Source organism: Motacilla alba, chromosome Z (assembly GCF_015832195.1).
Source record: "Motacilla alba alba isolate MOTALB_02 chromosome Z, Motacilla_alba_V1.0_pri, whole genome shotgun sequence".
In the NCBI taxonomy this organism is placed as follows: Eukaryota; Metazoa; Chordata; class Aves; order Passeriformes; family Motacillidae; genus Motacilla; species Motacilla alba.
This window is the reverse complement of record NC_052046.1, coordinates 37,599,519-37,622,564: the sequence shown is the minus strand read 5'-3', so window position 1 is coordinate 37,622,564 and position 23,046 is coordinate 37,599,519. Positions and strand designations below refer to the sequence as shown.

Genomic DNA, 23,046 nt, shown 5'->3' with positions numbered 1-23,046 from the left:
TGCGGGTATACCAGGGGCGGGCTCCGACAGCATCATCTCCAGGGCTGCACCTCCGCACCTTACCCTGCACGCCAGCCAGCTTTTTTTTTTTTTTTTTTTTTTTTTTTTTTTTTAATGGGGGTGTTTCCCGCAGTCGGATGGGACCGTGGGTCCCTCCCCTCTACCCACGCTTCCCCACCCATCTCTCTTGCAGTTCCTGCATGGTCTGGAGGGGCCGTGGGGGCGGGGAGGGGAGTGTTTGGTCCGGGCTGCGTGGCTCGCCCTCCTTTTGTGCGCCGATTTCTAGGTGTGCTCCGCAGCGCAGGCAGTTCTCCCCATCCCCTATGTGACCCTGGACAAGTGTTTAGAAAACGCATTAATACGTGCGTGTGTTTGTATGTCTGTATCTGTCTGTGGGGATTTTCTTAAGCCCATGACAAAGCACTATGAGGCCTGAATGGTAAGTGCTTTGGGTTTTTGTTTTTGTGTTTTTTTCCGGTTTTGCTTTTTGCGGTGGTTTTTGTTTGTTTGTTTGTTTTTGTTGTTTGTTTGTTTGTTTTTATTATTGCAATTTCTCTGGAATCGGGGTTTAAAAAAAGAAAAAAAAAAAAAAAGAAAAGGAGGCAGCAGGCACTATCGGTGAGGGCGGGAGGAGGAGAAAATTCTCTCACGTAACATAAACCTCGTGTCCAGCGGAGGTGCACCGGGGGAGGCGCGGACAGGCGGCGGGCGGTGTTCCCCCGAGGCGGGCGGGGCAGGGCAGGGCAGGGAGGGGCGGTCGGGAGCCGCCTGCTGCAGGTGACCTCGGCTCCGGCGCGCTGCCCTTCGCGGAGCGCTGCCCTTCGCGGAGCGCTGCCCTTCGCGGAGCGCTGCCCTTCGCGGAGCGCTGCCCTTCGCGGAGCGCTGCCCTTCGCGGCGCGCTGCCCTTCGCGGAGCGCTGCCCTTCGCGGAGCGCTGCCCTTCGCGGAGCGCTGCTGCGGGACGGGCGCCCGAGAGCTTCGGCCGTGCGCGCTGAGGCGGGGGTGTGCGCGGCAGAGAAGCCCGCCTCCCTCCTGGGGAGCGCTCCGAAAAGAAGCCGGGCAGTGCAGTGAGGGGGCTCATTATTTATTTGTTTATTTATTTAATCTATCAAATTGGTCTGTTTTTCTTAAGGGATGGATGCTTAGAGCTGCTTGAGCCATCTGAAGAAATAGCAAGTTCCTCGCTTCATGGTTACCGTAGGTAATCATGCTCATTGCGACATTTAGCAATAAGTGAGAATTTACGTCGCCGGGTAGACAGTAATAGTTACCTTCCACCGACCTCATTCTGTGGATATTAGAATAATAGAATATGTGAAGTAGCAGTAAATATTACTTAACTTCACCATTACTTAAAGCAATACAGATAATTTTCAGCAGTTTTAAATCTAGTCACTGTTCTGATGACACTTTTAGGCTATTGGCTGTTGTTGAAAGGACCATAATTTACCTGTAGCCTAAAGTGACATACTCTAAAGTGAGTCTAACAGAGTAAAAGAAAGAGAGAAAAAATGAAGTCTGCCCTGGCTGAGAAAACTTCAAACTACAAACTTCATAGAGGTGGCTATAGTCAGGGTTGATTTTTCCTGTAATCATTAATATGTATTAAACAAGGTTGTGGTTTATTTTATATTTTAATGTTGTCTATCCAAAGGCAGTAATGCTCAGATGGATATTTTCAACAAAAACATTGATGTGTTGCTGAATTAGTTTGCAGTGTCTTCTGTTCAAAAATACATTTTTTCCTCTGAAAAAGTCAATAATCTTTAAAATATATAAGTATATTCAGTTTAATATTCATCAGGATTAGTAACTTCTGCACAGTTTTATCCTGAATTGGCTGCAGTTAGCTGAACCCTTCCAAGAGACTGCAGGTTCTGTAGCCAGAAACTTGTATTTCTTTTCTTCCTGTCATAAAGACTGTTTCTCCCACATGTAGTAATATTCTCCTTTTATAGCAATGGCACAGAATTTAAGTGCTGTAAATATTAATAACTTTTATGCCTTCACTAATGGCTCACCTTTTATTTTCATTGTTTTAAGCACTAAGCAGGAGAAGAGTGGTGAGCATTGGCAGGAAAGGATGCTGAATTTGCCAGGAAACTCAAATAACTAGAAGGGGACTCAATTTCTGGCATATATTCTCCGCAAATGTCATCAAGTTCATGGGTAGGGAATAGATAGATTACCTGTGCCTGTGGTTAGTCTGTTTTCATATCACCTGTCACACAGATGCTCTCAGACATGGCAGCAGCAGCCACCCTTTGGTGCTCTCTGCCCAGAGCACACCTACTCAGTCGCAGTGTAGAGGCATAAGCAGTACCTTTATTTACTCTCACCTACATCTGGTTATGGAGATATCACAGGTTATGCATTAGTGACCCTCAATGTAAAAAAAAAATAAATCTTCAAACCACCACCAAATAAACAAACAAAAAAAAAATCCAAGAAATCTAAGAGTGCTGTAGATCAAATTTAATTAAAACTGTTGAAAGAGATTGGCAGTCAAGAAAACTGAAAGACTTATGGATGCAACATTTGATAGATTTATCTTGCTTGGCAGTGGCTAAGAATGTGTTAGTCTGAGTAGATAATTGTAGAGGAAAGGCTTTATTTTCTTTGATAATTAGAAATACCTAGGAAAAAAGTCTGCATGCTTGTGCAAACACACTGTGTATGCGACCTTCCTGAAGAATATGTGGACGGATGTTCTGATGAAAGTGTAACTGAAAATCAGAGCAGTGACTATGAGCAAAATTTCCACAGAGACTTCCTGTGTGAAATTACTAAGGGTGGGGTGGGAAGCCCATAAACACACCTTAGAGCAGGCAAGTAGGAAATAAGTTCAAATTCTTCTGATATCCCACTTCGTAAGGCAACAGCAAAAGTACCAGAACTACATCAAATAGGAAATAATTTCTTGAAAATTTATGGTAAAGGTGATTTTCTGGACCTTCCTGGTTATCCTCTTCTGCTTCCTCAGGACTTTCTAAATAATTCTTTGGGATTATTTCTGTCCCAAACCACCTTTAGTTTTTGAAAGCCCCTGTCAGTTGCTAGATGCCAAGTACCAAAAATGCACAGAAGACATTGATTTTTATTCTGTTACAATAATTAATTACAGCAATAGTTTCATGTTGGAAACTTAACAAAACAAGGTAGCAAGAACCTCTTGTTTTAGTGCCTTAATATAATTAAAAAATAAAAACAAGATCAGTTCAAATTCTTTCCTTCCTGCCAAAGTATTTGTATAACTTAATTAAGTCTTGATCTGTAATACTTTGAAAGTTTCTGTTTTGCAGATTACATATAATCAAAGCATGAGTTCATATTGAAATATGAACTTGCTAGTCCAAGCACTTATTTTCAGTAATGATTCTCCTCAGAAGAGAGTTTGAAATTTTGGGAGTCAAAGTTCTGAATGGCATTGCTTCGTCTATTTTTACGTAAGTGATTGAAAGTAATGGAAAAACAAGATTGCAGTTGTTTGGGGGGTTTCCATCTTCAAATAGTGCAGATGTCTATTAGTTAGAAATATGAGAATCATTTAAAATTTATCTTAGCTTCAATCATGAAGTCACTGCAGCACTTCACATATTTTAAGCTTAGTTAATTGCATGCTTAAGTCTACCACATTCTAAGATTTCATGTGCAGGAAAATAAAAAAAAATTAGAAAGAAATCACATTGCTTTGTATAGGAGGTATCCAGGCCTTCTTAGACAAATATTATTAGAGTCTAATTTTCTTAACCTAAATGTTTGGTGATTCATATAAGGAAAGCTGTTGACCCAAATCCTGAAAATAATTCTGCACGCCTGTAAAGTAAAAAAAAAAAAAAAAAAAGAAAAAAAAAAACAAACCACAACCCACCTAACGTTGGACATGGTCTTAGATTCTCTTTAAAAGTAGTGGAGGTGCATCATGAATGTGCTTCCATTCTCTATAATAGGGTATTAGTGGATACACTTGCAGAAATACTTGCCTCATATTTACTACAGAATACTAAACCTTTTTAATTTTGCCTAGTCCTTGAAATTAAAACCTTTAAGCATCATGGGAGTGCAAAACACATTATAATATATACTTGAGGGCTTTAAGCCACCAAGCCTTTTAAAACCTCAGTGCTTGAAACTTTTGGTTTTTCATGTTTTGGTGACATGATCAGTACTTCAAATATCAGGCATACAGAAACCTCTGGCAATAGAACAAAATGTACTTAAGTATCTGTGAAGGGGAATCTGTATTGAAATTAAAACATTTAGGTGTGTAGAGTGGGATTCATGAAAGCTGTGGTTTCCTTGGAAGTTTGCTTCACAATTTTTGTTACTGGCATTGGTTGTTGTTTGGTGCCATGGTGACAAAAATGTCAGCCTAGTCTAGCTCAGCAGAAATAGAGCTGTATGGATTAGGAATTGTAGATATAAAAATAAGGGCTAATGTCACCAGGGTGATAGTCTACTTAGTAGTCAGCAAGTAGTTATTGTGGCTAGACAAGTTGTTTCTGTGAAATGCAGAAGGTATTGACCAGTCTGTTGGGAGTGTTATGATGCTGTGCTTGTCCTTGAGTCCCTTCCCCTGTTCAGCTAATGCTTGTTTAGTCAGAGAGTTAAGAGTGACTTCTCTTCTGGAAATGAAATCCTCACTCTCAGCTGTACCTGTGGCCACAGAAGTGCAAAATTGGCACATTTCTGAGAAGTGCTTTTTTTTTTTTTAGTGTATGAGATCTAAATACTTGATGTCATTATCAGCACCAAGACATAACAGCCATTTCGCCTCAGCATAAGAAAATATCTACAAATATTACCATTTCAACTACTGTTATTTTCCCCCAAGAGCACAATTTAATGTGAACAAAGTGTTTGCTGCTTCAGTGGCTACTTTTTCTACAATGTGTCGTAGCTGCTGGGGTCAACATGGTCTAAAGTAAAGCCGGTTATTCCCTCTAGGCATGAATTTACACTTTCTTGTTCCTGTAGCCCTACTGACCAGTCAGACAATCTGCAGAACTGATAATTTATAAACAAAGTGGCAGGAGTGGGCATTGAGACATGGGGAGTACAGGCTGTTATTTTTATATCAGTGAATCAAGGTTTTGGTTCTAAGCGATAAGATTTTAGTGCTTGTTAAGTTGACTTTGCCTTTTTAGTTATGAAGTGTTCATTAATACTTAATATATTGATATTTAATCCAGATGATGTAAATTGTTTTAATATAAGTGTTAAAATATAGCAATAAAATACCTTAACATATTAATAAATATATTAAAAATTTAAATTAAAAAAATTAGGAGGCCAGTTTGGGAGGGGAGAGGGGGAGACAGAAACAAAATAAGCTCCCTGACTGGTGTCCCACCATCAGTTATGATTCATTTAAAAGTGAGTGACCACTGGATTTTGCATTAAACTGGATATGCTGTGATGAGTTTTTACATCCCATGGCACGCTATGTTGTTCAAAACATGCAGCATATGAAACAGATGGCTTGGAAAGACTGTCAAAAAACCTGCTGGGCCTTCTCTGGTATTACCTTAAAGCAAAAGAGAGAATGAGTAAGTGTGTGTAATTTTGGCTTTAACACAGCATTCAGGAAGCTCAGTGTCTGAAGGCACGCTCACTCAATCACAGTAACACATATAAAAACAGATACCTATTTGAGGATAATAGAACAATAAAATTGTTTTAAATTGTGGGGATGAAAGGAACAATGGAAAATTGCAGTGGGAAAGGGGTCAGACTTTTTTCAAGATGCTTATCACAGGACTGAACAATGCAGGAAAATAAATTTAATCAGGACTTTCACATTACATCTTTAAATATTTTTGTGTACAATATAGTAGAAGGTAAGTCCTGCAACCTCTAATTTAATTTTTTTTAAATTATGATTTCAGATATCTCCTTGTGAAATTAATGGTTGTGCCTCCAAGACCTGCTTGGTTATGGTTTCAAAATTTCTAAGCACGTAGAATCTTCTAACCAAGGGCAAGCAATGTATTTTGTACTAGAGGCATGAAAATCAGACCCTACTGTATAATTATGACACTGCAAGACAGTGTCTTTTTAGGAGAAATTCCAAATTCCTCATATTCTTGTCCGCAATAAATTTTTAGAAGTAGCTGTTTTATTTTGGGTTTTTTGGTTTTTTTTTCAATCCCATTCCTTCAGCTGCATACTCTCGTATTTTACCTTGACTAAGAACAACTAGATCTGGTATTTCAAGTCAAAATTACTAAAACTAATAAATACTCAGGAGTATTAAAAAAGCAATTCCATCATTGAGTTCACAGTTTACTGAAACGAAGATTTATTTCCAGAAGCTAATAAACTAGGTAACTGTTCAAAATGTGGATATTGCAGCATAAGGAAAATAATTTTCTTACTCATTGCTGAATTTCTGTTAACTATAAAAATGACCATCCGAAATGATCACTGAAAGCTTCACAGATAGTGTAAATTTTTGCAACTTCTTTTTCTCATTTGTTTTTAGTTTCTTTTAAGTATTATCATTGTTCAGTAGTCTGATAAAGCTGAGATGTTTAACTGGCTGTCTCAACTATATTTTTATTTTTCTGGAAAGTCATTGCACAGGACTTTGCAATACAGTTATATCAGAACTTTGGGAGATAAATACCGCTAAAATGAAGTTATAATACTTAAGTTTATCTATTATTTTAAAAGTGAACCTTTAGCCTATTTTTACTTGCTCTCTTTCTCGGCAATGAGTTTTCATTTCATGTTTTAGGAAAATCCTATAAATGTTGTTATGTTACTACTTCAAAAAGGGAAAGAAAGGAAGAAACATGTAAAATACTCTTGTACTCATTTTGTTTGTGATTTTGAATAGCTTTCAAATTAGAATGATTTTCCCAGATTTTTATAGGCTTGCCCAATCCAGCTGTATATTTTATATGCTAATTTAAGTTCTATTTTTGTTCCCCTTGGGATTTTGAGTGATTATAATTGTTGCTCTTCAAAAGCCAAACAGATGATGATTGCTGCTTCAGGAATATACCAAAAGAAACCAGCTTTCATTAAACCTGCTCATCCACTTCATAATTATCTCCATTTTATCTCACTAAGAAGCAGAAAAATGGCAACTGCAGTTCATTGAAGCCAGTTCAGTAGTTTAAACATCACTTTACTGAGATAACAGGAGGTGTTAAAGCAGAAGGCTTTTCAAACACTAACATGTAGCCAGTACTGTAATAGGGGTGCCAACTGGAAGACCAGACCCTTTATGTCAGCTTGAAATACAGTGCTGGAGGCCAGAGACAGCAGAAGTTGCTGTTAGCTCTGATGTGCCTGGGACAATTTCTGGAGGACAAAACATAGATTGACAGTGATTTTGCAAGGTATTTTCTTGTCTGTCTGCTCTGCAAGAAATGAGAAGTAAGAGAAAGCAGGAACATGGGAGAGGAAAAAAGGAGGTTGGAGCAGGCACAGACGGTAATGAAGTTAATAAATAGGCAAACTATACAAACTCTGATCATAGGTTCACTCTTTGTATCTATCACCCCTAGTTACATTTGGAATGAACTGGGCTAGACCAGAAGGTTTCTCTAGAGTTTTTTCAGCAATAAATTTAGTTCCAGTTTAAGAACATTCATGGAGAAATTTTGCAGTGAAGATCAATTCTGGAGAGAAATGAATCCCTGTGAATTGCAACAAGATGCTGTGATATCTGCCACTTCCTGACCACTGGCATAAACAGGGATGAAAAGACTCAGAGGCTTCTCAAGATCTAGAAATATGTAAACAGTTCTTTAGTTCACGTAATTGATTGAAAACCTCATGTATTTATATTTTTGCAGGTATCTTCTGATGTTTTCCGTATCTTACAAATGTAAGTAGTGTTGCTTTTTTCCTACCTGCTCTCTGAAGTTTGATTCCTGCAGTTTACAGGAAGAAGTCTGACCATATGTGTTGCCATTTGTCCTCTGCTGCTTTGTTTATGCAGGCAATCAGTGACAGTGTCTCTGTAAATCACAGTTTACCACTCAAGGGGGTTGATACAAAAACATTTCCATCACCAGTTTCTTCTTTTAAGACAGACTGCAGCAGCTGTCTTAAAACATGGATCTTTCATCAAAGAAAGCAAGAATCTTTCACAATTCTGATCTCCCACAGGTCACATTTATGCAAAGGAGATGACCAGGAAAAAAAGTAGAAATTCACAAAGGGATTAATTTGGGTTTTTATTTCTTAAGTTTAAAAACCTATAAGAGAGCAGAAGTTAAACTCAGCCAATTATCAGAAAGTCCTTTTTATCAATTGTGGAAGCAAAACTTCTGTCAACCCGTGCTTTTCTAGCTTATCCAGAATGTTACAGAGTTTTGGCTATAGCAGTGTAAGCTGAGAGAAAAATTGCATGGCCTAAAGAGTGGAGGGGGTGAAAAAAAGCCCTTTCAAATAGAACACAGCTGAAGCATCCACTGATTGCAGTTTTGTTGGTACAGGATGGGGAGTCATGAAGTCTTGTAAACTCACAATGCCTTGTTAGCATCAGCAGTGTAATCCACATCTCCTTGAGAGCAAAAGGCAGAGGGTACAATCCCAGAGCCCAGGCAGCAGACTGCCAGGAACAGAGCTTTCCCTTTCGATCCCAAGCAGCCGTATTCAGTATGGCCAGCAGTTCTGGGGCATTTTCGTCTCCAACTAGAGTGTCTTAGAACCAGATCAAGCTTCCCATTTAATCCAGGAGCCACAACAGTGAGGTCTGCTTTGGAAGGATCACTGTGCCCCTGTCACATGCAGACCAGGACTGGGTTTTATAAACCTACATATTCAAACACTGGCTGAGTGATAGCAGAGGTGCATTTCCTTTTGAAAACTGCTTTCAAATGAAAACATTATTTACTTCCCCCAAAGGTTTGATACTGCATCTACATTTGTCTGCATTTCCGTTGTTTAGGGACAAGTTTTGTTGGAACTGAGCTGTTTTCCTCCCTTCCTCATGCTCTGGCAGGAGGATTCCAGACACTGCGGCAGCACACTTCCTTTGCAGGAAAATGAAATGGGTTGCTGAAAGAGAAACAATGACGCTGATATCTGTCCTATCCATAAGGCAAATAAAGAATAGGTGACTGATCTTAAAAGCAGCTAATGTAAGAGTTTATCAGACCTATCACTTACCTCTCATTCATTATCAAGATATGTTTCATCATGTCACTACTGCCTAAAAATCAGAGCTCAGCCCAGAATAACACAGGTCAGGAAATCCTGAGCTGTGAATCCTGTCTTCATGTTTTAACTGTTTTGCTTTGCTCTTTATCCTCTCTTGCTTAATATGCATTTATATTAAATAAAACTTAAAGTGTATTTAGGACTTAGTTTTCCAATTGCTGGTAGTCCAAATTTGTATTTGCAAAATGTCCTGCACTTAATGAGGAAAGGAGCAGGAGGTTGCAGGTTGTAGATTGTAGAGAATATTGTATTAATTCTTTATTCTTTTTATAAATGGTTTCTTAAACAAAACACTACATCTAGGTTCTAAATTTATTACCTTTCCTAAGGTAGTTTAATTGCACATCTAATTCCTAAACTGTTCAAGATGTGTTTCTGCAGTGTGATTTTGCAATGTAACAATGTGCATTCTGCCATATCACTCTGATCAAACACCAATCTCTTTGCAGACAGTGCATTTTCACAATGGCAAATGGTACTTCAGAGTCCTCTTTGCAAGCTGGCCACACTACATCCTTCTAGTAGCAAAGTGCTCTTATACTTCACAGCTGAAGAAGTATTCAGGCATCTTCTTTTAATACTTGCCTATGTTTCCCTCTTGTTATGTTATCATTCAGAATAAGCATTTTTAGCCAAATTAATGTGGAAGGTATTGAAAGTATATAAAAATTAAGCAAGAAAGAAAACTGTTCAAAAGCAGAATATTTCATACTTAATTGAAAACTACAATTTTGCATGTTAGGATTACCTCAATAGGATGGAAAACAACCATAATTTGTATTTGGCTTTTTAAAAATTGTTTTTCAAGTTTTTGTTTTCTCAGTCGTGGATATTTGATTTTATCCACACATTGTCTGCTTCTGGTGTGATTTCCTTGTTTAATTTAGAATGAAAATTTGCAGAACTACAAAACATTCTTACAGGAGCAGTAAACACTAATAAACTATCTGTGATGCTATAAGAAATTGTGAAAATAATGCCTCAGTACTTAAAGGCTATGAATATAAATTGACTGGGTATGTTAAAAAGGAAGGTTTATTTTTAAAATATGTTATCTTTATTCTCAGGTATTTTTTGCAGAGTTCTGCAAATTGAAAAAAAAAAACAAAACAGAGAAAATGAAAGTCTACTCTAAATAATAACAATGAAATCAAAGAAGGATAGATGAAAAGGCTTAACTGAAAATTCTTGGCATAATAGGAGTTAAACAATGTAAGACTAAAAGGAATTCTTCTTTCCTCTGTAACCTAAAGGCAACATAGTAAGAATAAAAGAGATGTTCCACAGTATATAATGTTAGAATAATTAATGAAAATAACTGTTGCTACTCTAACAATTTAAAACCAGCTTTATTACAGGTTACATTAGGACAATTGATTTAGGGCAATTGATTTATGATTACTAAAGCACTTCCTAAAGTACCAATAATATTTATTTCTTGTATGAAACTGCAGAATTAAGAAGGTCGTACATTTGATGTACATTGACAGTCCACTTGAGAATAGTTCTTACATACAGCAAAAAAATTAACTCAGGCAAAATGATACATGTATAAGGTACATGTGTTAAGCAATAGAAATTCTTTGCAGTTTATTAGCTGAGAATTGTTCTACAGGTTTGACTCCACCTGCTATAAAAATTTCCATTTATCTTAGTAAGATTACCATAACAAGGAGAGCAAACCATGTGTTGAAGTTTCCACAGTATTACAGCTCTACATCACTACTCCTACATCTTACCCAAATGGAAATTAAAAAAGCCATTTTCCACAACAGCAACAAAACTAAAGGCAAGGAAGAACACATTCTGTCCACTCATTTAGTCTATACAAGCATCTTCTGGAGCTGTAACTTGGTTTAAAAAAAAAAAAAACAACAACAAAAAAACCAAAACCAAAAACAACAAAAAAAAAACCCCCAAAAAACCCCATAAAAATTCTGTAGTTAACAATCAAGACAGTACTGGGCTTTGGCTGAATCAGCACTTTACCATCAGAGCTGTGAGAAGCAACAATTATATAAAGACTAAACCCAGCTCTATAATTTTTAATAACCTTGTTTCTCCTTCTGTCAGTCTTATCAAGAAAGGAAAGATATAGCCTTGTGGACTGAAGAGAGATGTTAGAGGTGATGTCTCCAAACAGCAGCTGTTCAATTATTCTTAATGTGCTGTGGAGATGCAAGTAGAGCATCCCTATGGAAGCATTAAGTTCTAGGAGAAAATACTGGTTTTGGAGAGTGAAAAGGATATGTTCTGAATTCATTTGTTGCTTCCCCACTTCCTCTCCCAAGCGTAAATGGGGTAATGGTTCTTTTTTTGTTTCAATTTGCTATGTGTCTCCTTATATGTCCAGAGTCTCTGTTTCTTTCTTTCTTGTGTATTAAAAAGGCAGTCTTTCCTAATTCAAATAACTGTAGCCTAAAATACTTTCTTGACTCCTTTTCTTATTTTTTAATACCTCCGTTTTCTCTCACTTACTGTTGCTTGTTTTCTGCCCACACCTTCCAGGCACTGGGTGGTACAGCACTGACACAACTTAGCAGCTATTTATGGCAAACTAGGTGGTGGTGCTGTAGAACAGGCTCTAATGAGAAACTTTTTAACGCTTATGACTTTACTAGCCTTTTTATCCTGTGTTGTGGAAATGGGCAGTACTTCAGTAAACCATCTTCATCAAAGTAGGCAATTAAATGCTGATTTTCTTAAGATATGTATACACTATATATCTTAACACATACTGTATAGAAACTATGGTAATTCTACACAGGTACAAGCAATAAATAGTTGATCCCTTTGTCCCAGCTGCCTCAGTCTTCCATGGAAAATGCAGTTATTCCAAGCAGAATAACTGCTTGGAATAAGTGACTGTCTGAACATCATATTACACAGTCTATCTGCATGGCCCACAAGGCTCATTTGCATAGTTACTGCATAATAGGCTTCTAGGACCTCAAACACCCAGTCAAAATAGAACAAAAACCAAAAATATATTTGCCTTTTTGAGCATGCTAAAGAAACATGGGGATCTGAGTACATAAAACAAAGACTGGGAGAACTAATAAGATCCTATTTGAAGGCAATTAAATGCCACATTTATGACTGTTAGAAAGAGAGAAGATGGCTGTAAGTTTCACAATTCAGTTATTTTATTCTAGCTCTGAATGCTCACTGACAGTTACAGGGATGCTTTAAAAGGATTAAGGAGGAACTATAGCAAAAATATTAAAATAATTAGAGTGCAACTTGATACTTGCCTTTTGTCTTAGTGTAGCAGCTAGGAGCACTGATTATGTGGTAGGTAGAATAAATACATCTGGTATAAATCCTGTCAGTTTCAAGATTTTCCATGCAGGGAAAAAGACAAAAAAGGAGGTGGATGAAAAGGCTAAGTAAGCCTTTTTACAGCATTTTTAATAATTGTGGCTTAATTGCATTTGTTACTTACATCCTCTTTCATGCAGATTGGAAATGTTGATCTCATATCTTTGGGAAGAGCAGTAGGTTTCCATAATCAAAAAGCAATATCCAGTCATCCTGTAATACTCATTTCCTTTTTTCTCCCTGTCCCCACATTAAGAAACCCCAACCAAACAACAACAAAATCAACAAAAACAAAAATCACAAAGAAAAAATAAAACCAGAAAAAGAAGTTAAGTTCTACTTAGAAGTGGTTAAAGGTGAGTTGAAGGAGGCAGGCAAATCTTAAGTTTGCAAAGCAAACTTGAGTAGCAAAAAGAGACTTTACAGCTTCTTGACCCATGATATGACTGTTATCAGGTTTGTGTTAAATATCACCTGATTTATATCAGCTTTAAGTCTCACAATCTATCTTCCATTTTCTGTAAGGGATGAAGAAAATGACATGGACATGATAAGGGAAAGATTATGGAAATCATGCTATCATGAAAATACTGTTTCAAAGTAGTTCCCATCATTAGGAACCATTATTAGACCATGAAAATTTAATCCTGGTCCTTAATCACATATGTTTCAGTATTTTGCTATTTGAATGTAAAAAGCAGATTCTTTGTTGTAGTTTCACATTCTGCAGTCTACAGGTGAATCTTTAGTATCACTGATCATGTCTGATAATGATGCCCAAAGTGTAGAATTTTTTTCCTTCTTGTCCAGGATTAATTTGGTGGGTGTGTATTTATATGCCTGATGCGAGTTTTTTGTTGCCCAAAGTTATCATCAATAAGTTAATATTTCACTATTTTAAGTGCCCAAATGGGAATTACGAAAGGATGCATGATTTTTCAGAATGCAGGTTGTATCTAGCATAATTCTGGATTACCATGTCTCATGTTGACCAAATAAAAGCAAATTAAAAATCAATAGCCAAATGCTGAAAGGCACTTTGAAGTTAGAGGTCTGGAAGATACAAAACCAAAACCAAACAAAAATGAGTCCTTGAATTTGTCTGAAAAAAAATGCTAGAATGCAAATAGCTTTGCTCATCAGACTTGTATTTGCTGGTTTCAGTGCTTACTGATAGCAGGAGAAAAATGTGTAGAGAACTTGTCTAGTACTTTACAGGTTTTTTTAGCCTATGAGATCCATTTCTGTCTTGGTGTGGTTTTCTGGTGGTGTTTTTGGGGTGTTTTTTTTCTGTGGTATTTTTATTTTTTGGGTGTTTTATGTGATTTTGGGTTTTTTTCTCAGACATTCAACTGATTTTAAACAACAAAGAGGGAAAAACACTATTTAGAACTGTGGTCATTTTGGTGGCAGGAAATGACACAAAAATCTTATTCTCTGAGGGAAAATAAACTTTATATCTAACTTTGAACCTCAGCTACTTGCTTAAGTAATATGATCCAGTGCTTTGCTATTCTTAAAGTGCCTTAATTTGGGGGGTGCTTCTTTTGAACTAAGAAGCATAAATAAAACTCATTATTCTTTTTTTCTTGAATCTCTGCTAAAATAACAACAACAACAACAAATATAGCACCTTTATGTCTGTTCTGCAGGGCATACATTTATTACCTAATGACCAAACACAGAGATGAACTTTCAGGAGAGTGAATGTCCATGACAACATGAGAATAATTTGCTGTAGTTTCGTGACATATTTTGTTCCACTAAATCCTATGACAGTGCAGTATGCTACTAAAAGTTTGAAAAACCTTTTAGATATTTAAAGCTACATGATCATTTATGATTTGGATTTGCTGATGACTCATCTCCAGCAGAATCAAAGTAGTGCAGAGCTATGCTTAGTACTTCTGATGGAAAAACTGAGTTGTATAACAGAAGAAACAAAACCTCCAGCATTTAAAGAAAAGAAAACAAGGCCAGAACCAGTGAAAGACCATTGTGTCATCCACAGTTGAGTAATTCTGACATAAAAAAGAATAAAAAGTAGTTATTTAGATACTTGTAAGCTTGATAGTTCAAAGAAAGCTCTTGATGATATAAATAAGGGAAGTCCTTTTTGAAAGTGTGATTTTTTTTTTTTGTATCTAGTAATTGCAAGAAATGATTGGCAAATTCTAATTCCACATCTTTTGAATATTAAGCCACTTCTTTATTAAGAAATTGTAACATGTAGCATATAAATGTAAAGGAAAAGTATGAAGAACTGTGTAAAGCTACGTGGCAAGGATGGAGTACACATAAAAAAGAGGTAAGTGCCTTCAACATATTACTATGAAAAAAGCATTTTTAATATTCCCTTCTCAAGAGCGTGCTGACAGTTATTCACTCCCCACATTTGAGCAATCATAGCCGGTGTGTGTTATAAAAAGATGAACTTTATTTGGAGAAGGAGGGAGAGAAACTAGTTTCATACCCTTTCTGAAATCCTGCCCTTATATGTTAGTGCAGAACACAATGTGTACCTTTACTGAATCATTATTACTAGCTGGAGTCATATTCTCTTAATTGAATAAAACAAAAAATTGACATTGATACTTAAAATTGCATGGGATATATTTAAGTACTTGCTTTACAAGGTCAAAAAATTCTGTCTATTACCTATGTGATGTGATTATCTGAAAATTATCTAATCACATATTATACAAACACTTTGGAATTTACAAGGACTTTTTCAGTAAAATAATGGCAGCAACTTCCACTCTATTGCTTCACTGTGCTGTCAGCAGGAAATATGCTGGCATACTAAAAACGCTCTCTTTGAGTAATACATGCTTTCCACTTCAGCAAATGAAAACAGACACAGGTTCTTGAAAAAAAGTAAAATCCATCTTTAAGTGAATATTCCTGTAGCTTTAATACCATGAGAGGATATGCTCATTACAATTACTTTATAACCATATATCTTTTTCTTGGAGAAACTTACTATTATGGTGGAAGCCTAATCTAACTTAATTGACAGTATTTGGGATCATTCACTGGAGAACTTAAAAAGAACTTGTTATTTGGGGATAAAAAGCAGCATTAAAAACATTGACTGTATTCTTGCTTTTCATTGTCTCTTTGACACAAGGTTATTTCTCCTCACATTTACACAGTGTTTTGCTGGCAAGGGTATCAATCACTTCAGGCTCTGTTTACATATTCCCCGCAAATTAGAAGGCATAAGGGCAAATTGTTATAGTTGAGTTCTCTGGCTTGTGAATTCTATCAAAATGACCTGCCTTCTTGTGAACTCTGAAGTGCATCTCAAAAACCAAGTGTTTTTCTGATTCAGGGACAGCCACTTGGCAGGAATTTGCATGTGCTGAAACTGTAGAGTGGACCTAAGTTGCTGAACAGGTTTGACCTTATCCATATGTGCCTTATTCTTTCTCACATCACACGCTGGTTTTGCTCCCTACCACACCAGATCTCAGGGACAAGCAGAAAGGTGTATCTAACAAAGTGCATGTGCCAAAGATGCTTCCTTTCTCCCCTGATTCTGCCTTTCCTCTTGGCTCTGTCTTAATATATGAATAAATGACTCATCTTCTGGGTCCTTGTAACTGATAGCTCGTGCTATCAGATATGTTTAAGTGACAGGCTAAGGCCAAATACATGTGGTGAGATTATCAGAGGATAGAAGTAGTCTTGCCTCTGTGCCCTCCATTTAACAAGTCTGAGTGGTAAATCTTTAGGTTTCTGTTCAGGTTTAGGTTTCTCTTGGCTGAAGTGCCTTGTGTTTTGTTAAAAAATAGTTAATCTTGTCTTAATTGATCATTTGAAGATCAATTGATGGAAAGGTAGCCTTAGTGGAAAGGTAGTGGCTAAATTAGGTAACTTAATGGTTTTCAAGCCTATACAGTTACTCTGGCTCTTCAGGAGCCAATCACAAGGAATTAAGTGCATGTAGCAAATCCTTCTTTAGAAAATAATGCTCCGTGACCTTAGGTTATATGCTCCAGTTATATTCCTTTTAATTGCATTTTCTACAAAGCTTCAAAAAAAACACAGATCAAAGGTAAACTGAACTCAGTCTAAAGTAAGTATTTCTGCTGGAAAAAGGTGGAGCTATAATATTTTAATCTGATAATATTTTAATCAAACTAAAAACACAGTTTGAAACAGGATTTTTTTTTTCTCCTATAGAATATATTAGCGTGTGTACTATGGCTCATATTTTTTCAAGTGAATAATTCCAAAGGTCATTACAGATTCTTTTCACAGCAGCAATTAATTTTTGTTTAGCTGTGCTCACAAACACATGCTTGTATTGTCTGCTAGAGAATTGAGCTTGTGTGCTTTCATGTGAGCTTGACTGTTGTGTATTAAAAATCACAGTGCAGTTCCTTCTCCCGCAGAGGAAGTGGGGAATTGGAAATAAGCTGCTGCAGTTTCAAAGTGAAAGTGTTTTGTCCTTTGTAAAGAACTTGACAGCCAAATGGATGGTTTGTTCTGGAACTCAAAGATATGTCACAACAGTTGAACAGACAAGGAACCCCCACCCCAGTTCAGGTACTGCTGGGACAGTGATTCGGGATGGGGATTTTTTAAGGTGTTTTTATTAAAGCAGCATCAAGTAAGAGAAACCTATTTCCCTTTGCTGAAAAGATCCTAATGACAGTTTACTTCACTGGATTGTCAGCAGCATGCTGGCTGCTGTGCCACCTGAATTTCAATTTCTTAATTTACAGCACAGATAAAATAGAATAGAGCTCGATCTCTGCTGCTCTTTACACTGGGCTTGTCTTATCAAGCATGAAGTTTGGCGCATTGCAAAGCTATTCAAGTCATTATCTGCTGAGGACCTCTTGAGCCATCTCTATCTCTGCAGTGTGCTGATAAGACAGCTGTTTCTGTAGCTGCAGTGTCTCTCTGGGCCTCAGTCTTCTTTCCGTGCAAACTACAGCTTTGTCACTGTGCCCTGATGCTGTCACTTTTTCTGTTGTGCAGTAATTCAATCCAAGCACAAAAGAGGTTGATGGCAGGAACTGACTAGCAGGTGACATAGTCTTATTTTACAATTAGATGTGCATTTCCCATTGATGGAAATACAAATCCTTAATAAAATAAACTATCTCAGCTGTGGTGCAGCAGCAATCTGCCTTTTCCTGATCGCAGTATGAAACAAGTAAATATATAACAGTTTAGATGAATAGACAACTTCTTTCAGGTATTACTTTTTTTTCCAGACAAAGGTTCCACAGTTGTCTGTAGAAAATCTGAGGAGTTGTGGTTACCTTTTGTGGAGATACCTTTTCAGTCTCAACTGAAAAAAAAAAAAAAAAGTGAAACATCCCCCTTTCCTTTCCCTACCTAAATGCTAACCTCTTTTTGGCAATATTTTTTTTTTTAAATTCAGACATTACTGTGTAATAGAAAATTATATAGTAGCATCAGTTGCAGTGTTCATACTGCTGTAGTTTAGCACAATGTCTGTATCTTATGACCGAAGAGAGTCTCAGAGAAGAAGTAGGTAGAACAATCCCACACCCATACTGAAGACCATGCAGGTATGTTTTGTCCCGGGAAGTGTGTGTCTCAAGACTTGGTCTAAGACCCTCATGCGTGTCAACGTTTGTGAAAAGAATGGGAACAAACGTAAATTACCCCTAGTAAAAGAACCCATAGAGTCCCGGGGGTTCAGTAACACACAGGCACAACACACACACCCATTGTTTTGACGGCATCTGAACACCACAAGTCAAGAACCATTTGTCCGAAGTGCTCGAGAGGGAGTGCCAAGCCCACACGGATATCACGCACAGTATCGAGGTGCTTTTCTGAGGGTAGGGAGGGGACGTTCCCCTTCCCCGGGAGCGGCCCTTCCGCGGACGCGCCGGGGCCGCGCCGCTGTCCGTGGTGCTGAGGCGGTGGCCGCGCGGTTCGCTGCCGTGCCAGCCACCCCGTGGGCAGCGGGCGCTTCTTCGCTTGCTTTATTTCTTATTTTTTCACTTTCATTAACAAAAAAAATAAAAACAATAACAATTTTTAAAAATACCCCTCCGTGCTAGCCGGTAAACATTTTTCTTCCAGCCCAATTTGCTGCATTTACTGCCATTCCCTGACCACTCAGTTCCAGCCAGAGGATTCAACAGGGTTCAGCACGCCTGAACAACCAGAGCTCTTCTCTCCTCCTACTTCTCTCCTTCCATGTTCAACGCCTATTTAATAACCCATACACGTTTTAGCTAAAGGCTATGTCCAGACATCCAGCTACTGCTAATCATAAAGACTTCTTTTCAGACGTATTACTTAAGCAAAAGGGAACTTCACAGGAAAGTGTTTTTCCAGGGAGAATGGAAAATTTAGCTTTCCTTCTGACATTGCTGGAATCAAGGGCCTCTAAATACACATCAGAAATGAAAAAGGCTGATGACAAGGCAATTTGCTAAAACAGTTATTTTCTGCCTAATTTCACTTTAGCACTGTGTATTGACAAACATGACAGATATGAGTAGTTATTGGTAGAGATACTAAGCCTCGAAAGAAAATGCATAAAGTTTGAATTTTGTCTCTAAAAGCTGGTCACTAATTATAGCTGGAAGATTATTCCTTTTGGGTGGGGAGTGTTGGCGGGAAGATGGAATCAGGAGTCCTGAATATCAAACCTGACAGGGAAGCTGCTGAGAACGAGTCCTTTAATTTGCTAAAAGTTCAGGAAGGCACTCTTCTGGTTTCTAACTGCATACATTTTGCATTTTGCCATCCACTTTAAGCAGAGTTTCTTTAGTTCTAAAACCAGATGTGTATTTACACCGTTTTAAAACTGGGGGGGAGGGGGGGGGGGCGGGAAGGGCCTGACATATTTGGGGGTATTGAGTAAATGCGCCAGACTGCTTAAGAAATCATCTAAACATTTTTATAAAATTTTCTTCCTTTCTCTCTTTTTATACATTAACAATGTTCTCATAAGAAACATTTTTTTTTTTTGCTTAAACACATGAAGGAAGAAAGTAATAAACAACTAAATCTAGTAATTCTGAAGACAGAAACATTGTGCACAGTTTTTATAGATGTTTTCTACCTGGTAGAACAAATAATACTTTCAGTACTTTATTTCAGAGATTTCTATCTAAATATGTATAAGACTTGTTATATATATATAAGACTCCTATAGAATAAAGAACCTGAGCAGCCTAATTTTGGTATCATTAGGAGACTTTCAGAAGCAGTTCTGCGGTATCAAAGGGTAAAATCTGCCATAATTAAGCAAGTCTGAGCCTCAGACATAAGCTGAGAAAGTGTAGACCTTTCTGAATACTTACACTGCTAAGAACACAATTTATACATACATCCACAAACTGTGTGTGAATAGACATGACTTCATGTAGGACCTTTGTATAAACAGCGTTGAGAAAGTAGGCACCCCCACCCAAATCCTTATTCAGTCCTTGGAGCCAGTAGTTTGCTACTTGTTCCACCAGGTAGTTATTCACCTTTTCGGAATGCTGCTGATTTAAAAAGTTGGTGATACATTGTTAACGATCAGATTGTGTGTTCTAGAAAAACATCAGATGCATTAAGCATAGAACTAATTATGTAAAATGTAAAATCAATCCCTGTGTAACTCTCCGTTGTTGTCACAGTAGTAGGATAGGTAAATAATAAGAAACAGATGATACACAATTCATTGTATATCATTTATAAACACACAGGGACAGTCTCATTGAAATGCTATGTCTCTATTTGAAATCACATGCCTCTATTTTTGTGCCCTGCTACAGGCAAATGGCAGAATAGTCTAAATAAGCATTTGCTTTCTGCAGGGTGTAAGTGCTTTGCTATTGTAAATACATGACACACACTTGTGTTACAGAAGAAAAACCACATCTAGGAAGCACTTCTGATTCTGAAAAGAAATCATCAAGTGCAGTGAAGGTCAAACAGTATGGAGAGTAAAAGGCATGCTTCAGAATATAATGCGGGATTGTTTCTTCTGTACAACACCTCTTTTCTTTGCAAACATGTTTGCTCTGCAAGACAAGAATTGACTACATCATGAATAAAAGCTCCTTCCTTCCACCACTTCCTTCCTTCTGCCACTTCCTTCCTTCCAAAATGTTTTGGAAGTATTAATATTATTATTTAACACTCATTAATATATCCACGCCTGTAATAACAAACTTGGCACACTTGCGGTCACAAATGGGCGGAGTGGAGGCATAAAAAAAAAAAAAAAGCCAAACAAACAACAACAAAAAAAAAAAAAAAAAAAAAAAAAAAAAAAAAAAAAAAAAAAGGCCTCCTTCTCGGCAGCGCTTCTTGCGAAGGAATGGTGGCACCGCGCGCCGGCCGCCCCGGCCGTGCCGTGATGCGCCGCCCCGCGCCCACGTGGCTGACGGAGCCGCGCCGCCGGAGCAGGGCCTGGCGCCTCGCGGGCCGCGCTGGGAGCGGCGCGGGGCGGCCGCAGCGCCACGCCGGGGCCCGCCGGGCCCGCCCGCCCGCGCGCGCGGAGGCGGCCCCGCGCGGCGCAGCGCACGCTGAAGTGCGGCGCCATGCGCCCTGCCGGAGTGGCGGCCCGCGCGGCCAATGGGCGGCCGCCGCCTCGCCGGGGGCGGGGCGGGTGGGCGGCGGCCGGGCCAATGTGGGCGCGCGGCACCGCCAGCAGCCTGCGTTGCGCCGGGGTGCGGGGACGCTGCCGCGCGTGGCGCCGGGGTAGGCGTGGGGCGGCTGCCTTGCGGGGGGGCGGGCGCGGACGGACGGACGCGGGACGGGACGCGGCCGCTTCTGGACGGACACACGCCCCCCGCCGCGTCCCCGCGGCCGCGGCACGCAGACGCGCGCACCCCGGCGCGGCGGCGGGCAGGAGCCGGGCGGCGGGGCTGCTATAAATCTGCGGAGCGGTCCGCCTCCCTGCGAGGCACGGCGCGGCACCGCACGGCGTCGTTCCCCCTCCCCCCACGCACTCAGCGATGCTGCAGTTGGCTCGGGTGGCGAGCCGCTAGGAAGTGACCAGCAGGGAGGAAGGGAGAGAGAGCGTCTTTAAAATCGCCCTTCCACCCTTCTTTTCTTTGTTCCTTCATTTCTCCCTCCCCTCGTTTTGTTCCATTGGGTTGCGAAAGGAGGGTCGTCCTGTCACTCTCCCCCTTTTGAGTTCTCCCGTTTTCATTTTTTAATTTTCTAATTTTTTTTAATTTTTGATTTTTCCCCCCTAGTGTCGGACTGTTGGGGGTGGGGGAGGGAAAGGATTTTTTGGTTTTGGTTTGGTTTGGTTTTTATTTGCTTCCTTTTATAACTATCAGCAATTTAGCTCTTGTCTGTTGCCTTGAGAGAACTATCCTTTTACTCCTGATCGGGAGAACTACACCGTTACTTTTTTTTTTTTCTTTTTTTTTTTTTTTTTTTTAAATCCGAGGACTGGAAGGTAAGTCATGGCTTGATTCTTTCCGTTATTGTACGTGTCCGATAGGGTCCACGCGACCCATTCCAGAGGTGCATGCCTTGTAGAATTATGCTGATCACCTGCTGTGTTTGCTCCGTATTGACACGGTTCGTGCCGACGGCGCTGAGTGAGGCTGTTCGTGGCTGTAGCAGCATGCCCGCGGAGCTGAGTTGATGAAAGTGTTTGCAGCGTGGGGAGGGCAGCCGCTGAAACTGGGGGACCGCACCGCGCCCACGCAGGATGGCATGCGCATCCTTACCTGGGCTGGCCCAGCCGCAAAGTTCCCAGCGTGACCGCGCCCGTCCAGTTCCGGATACGTCTCCTTGCGGGGAGTATCCGAGGGGACGGGCCCGCACCGCTCTGGTGAAGGGAGACGGTATCACTTTGAGGAGATAAACTCGCATTTTCAGATTAGCCGGGATAAGGCTCTCCGCGCCTAACTGCATTAGCCGCACGGCTTTTTTTTTGGCTTCCTGCGGGGCTGGGAGGCGACTGCGTGCCACGGCGCACAAAGACGCGGTCGGCAGTATTGTCAGCGGGTGCGGAGGGCGGGCGGTGGGCTGAGGCGAGCGCTGAGCTTTCCCGGAGAGAAGTCTATTACCGTCGGGCGGGGCGGGCCCGTGTCTTTTCGTGGGGATGAGTAACCCGCCGCGGGAGGGGACGCGTCCCTTTGTTCGGGGGGTCGGGGCACTGCGCGGCGGTGCATGGGCAGCGTGGGCGGGGCGGCCCCGATCTCTGTCCGTGGTCCTAGCGGGGCGGCGGGGGACGGGGACAGCGGTCGCCTCGCGCGAGGAAAGTGTGCGGCAGGGATCCCAGCGAGGCTCCGGGCAAAGGGACGGACGGGGCGTCCCGTCCTCGGGCGCTTCCCCCGTCCCCTCGCCCTTCGTCCCCGCGGCGGTGGGAGGGTCAGGGCAGGAGAAGGCGGCGATGGTAAACGCTGTTGCTGCAGCTTGTGCTACCGGCAAAGACCGGCCCCGAGCACTGCCATTGTTGTTTAATTTATGCTGCTGCCAGCACGCTACACCGTACCCATCTATTTCACATACGAAAATACTAATGTGATATCTATACGCGCGAGGCAAATGGATAATTACACATCAAGTCCTTTTCAAGGACCAGCGG

The 23,046-nt window shown here is 40.0% G+C and overlaps 1 protein-coding gene across 12 annotated transcripts in view; it reads left to right on the top strand.

The window, feature by feature from the left end:
* The first annotated feature begins 1,211 nt into the window (after positions 1–1,211).
* ELAVL2 (ELAV like RNA binding protein 2) overlaps positions 1,212–23,046 on the top strand; it is a 108,754-nt gene continuing 86,919 nt past the window's right edge. For 5 of the 12 annotated variants that reach the window (XM_038124664.1, XM_038124659.1, XM_038124655.1 and 2 more), the window contains exon 1: positions 21,085–21,197. Coding sequence is in view for 3 of the 12 variants with exons in the window: in XM_038124655.1 (XP_037980583.1) it covers positions 21,125–21,197 (73 nt within the window). In the remaining 9 variants the exon portion in view is untranslated. Of the gene's footprint in view, positions 1,233–21,084; positions 21,198–21,897; positions 21,907–23,046 lie in introns of those variants that run through there. The other 7 variants (XM_038124658.1, XM_038124656.1, XM_038124669.1 and 4 more) reach the window with 6 other exon arrangements.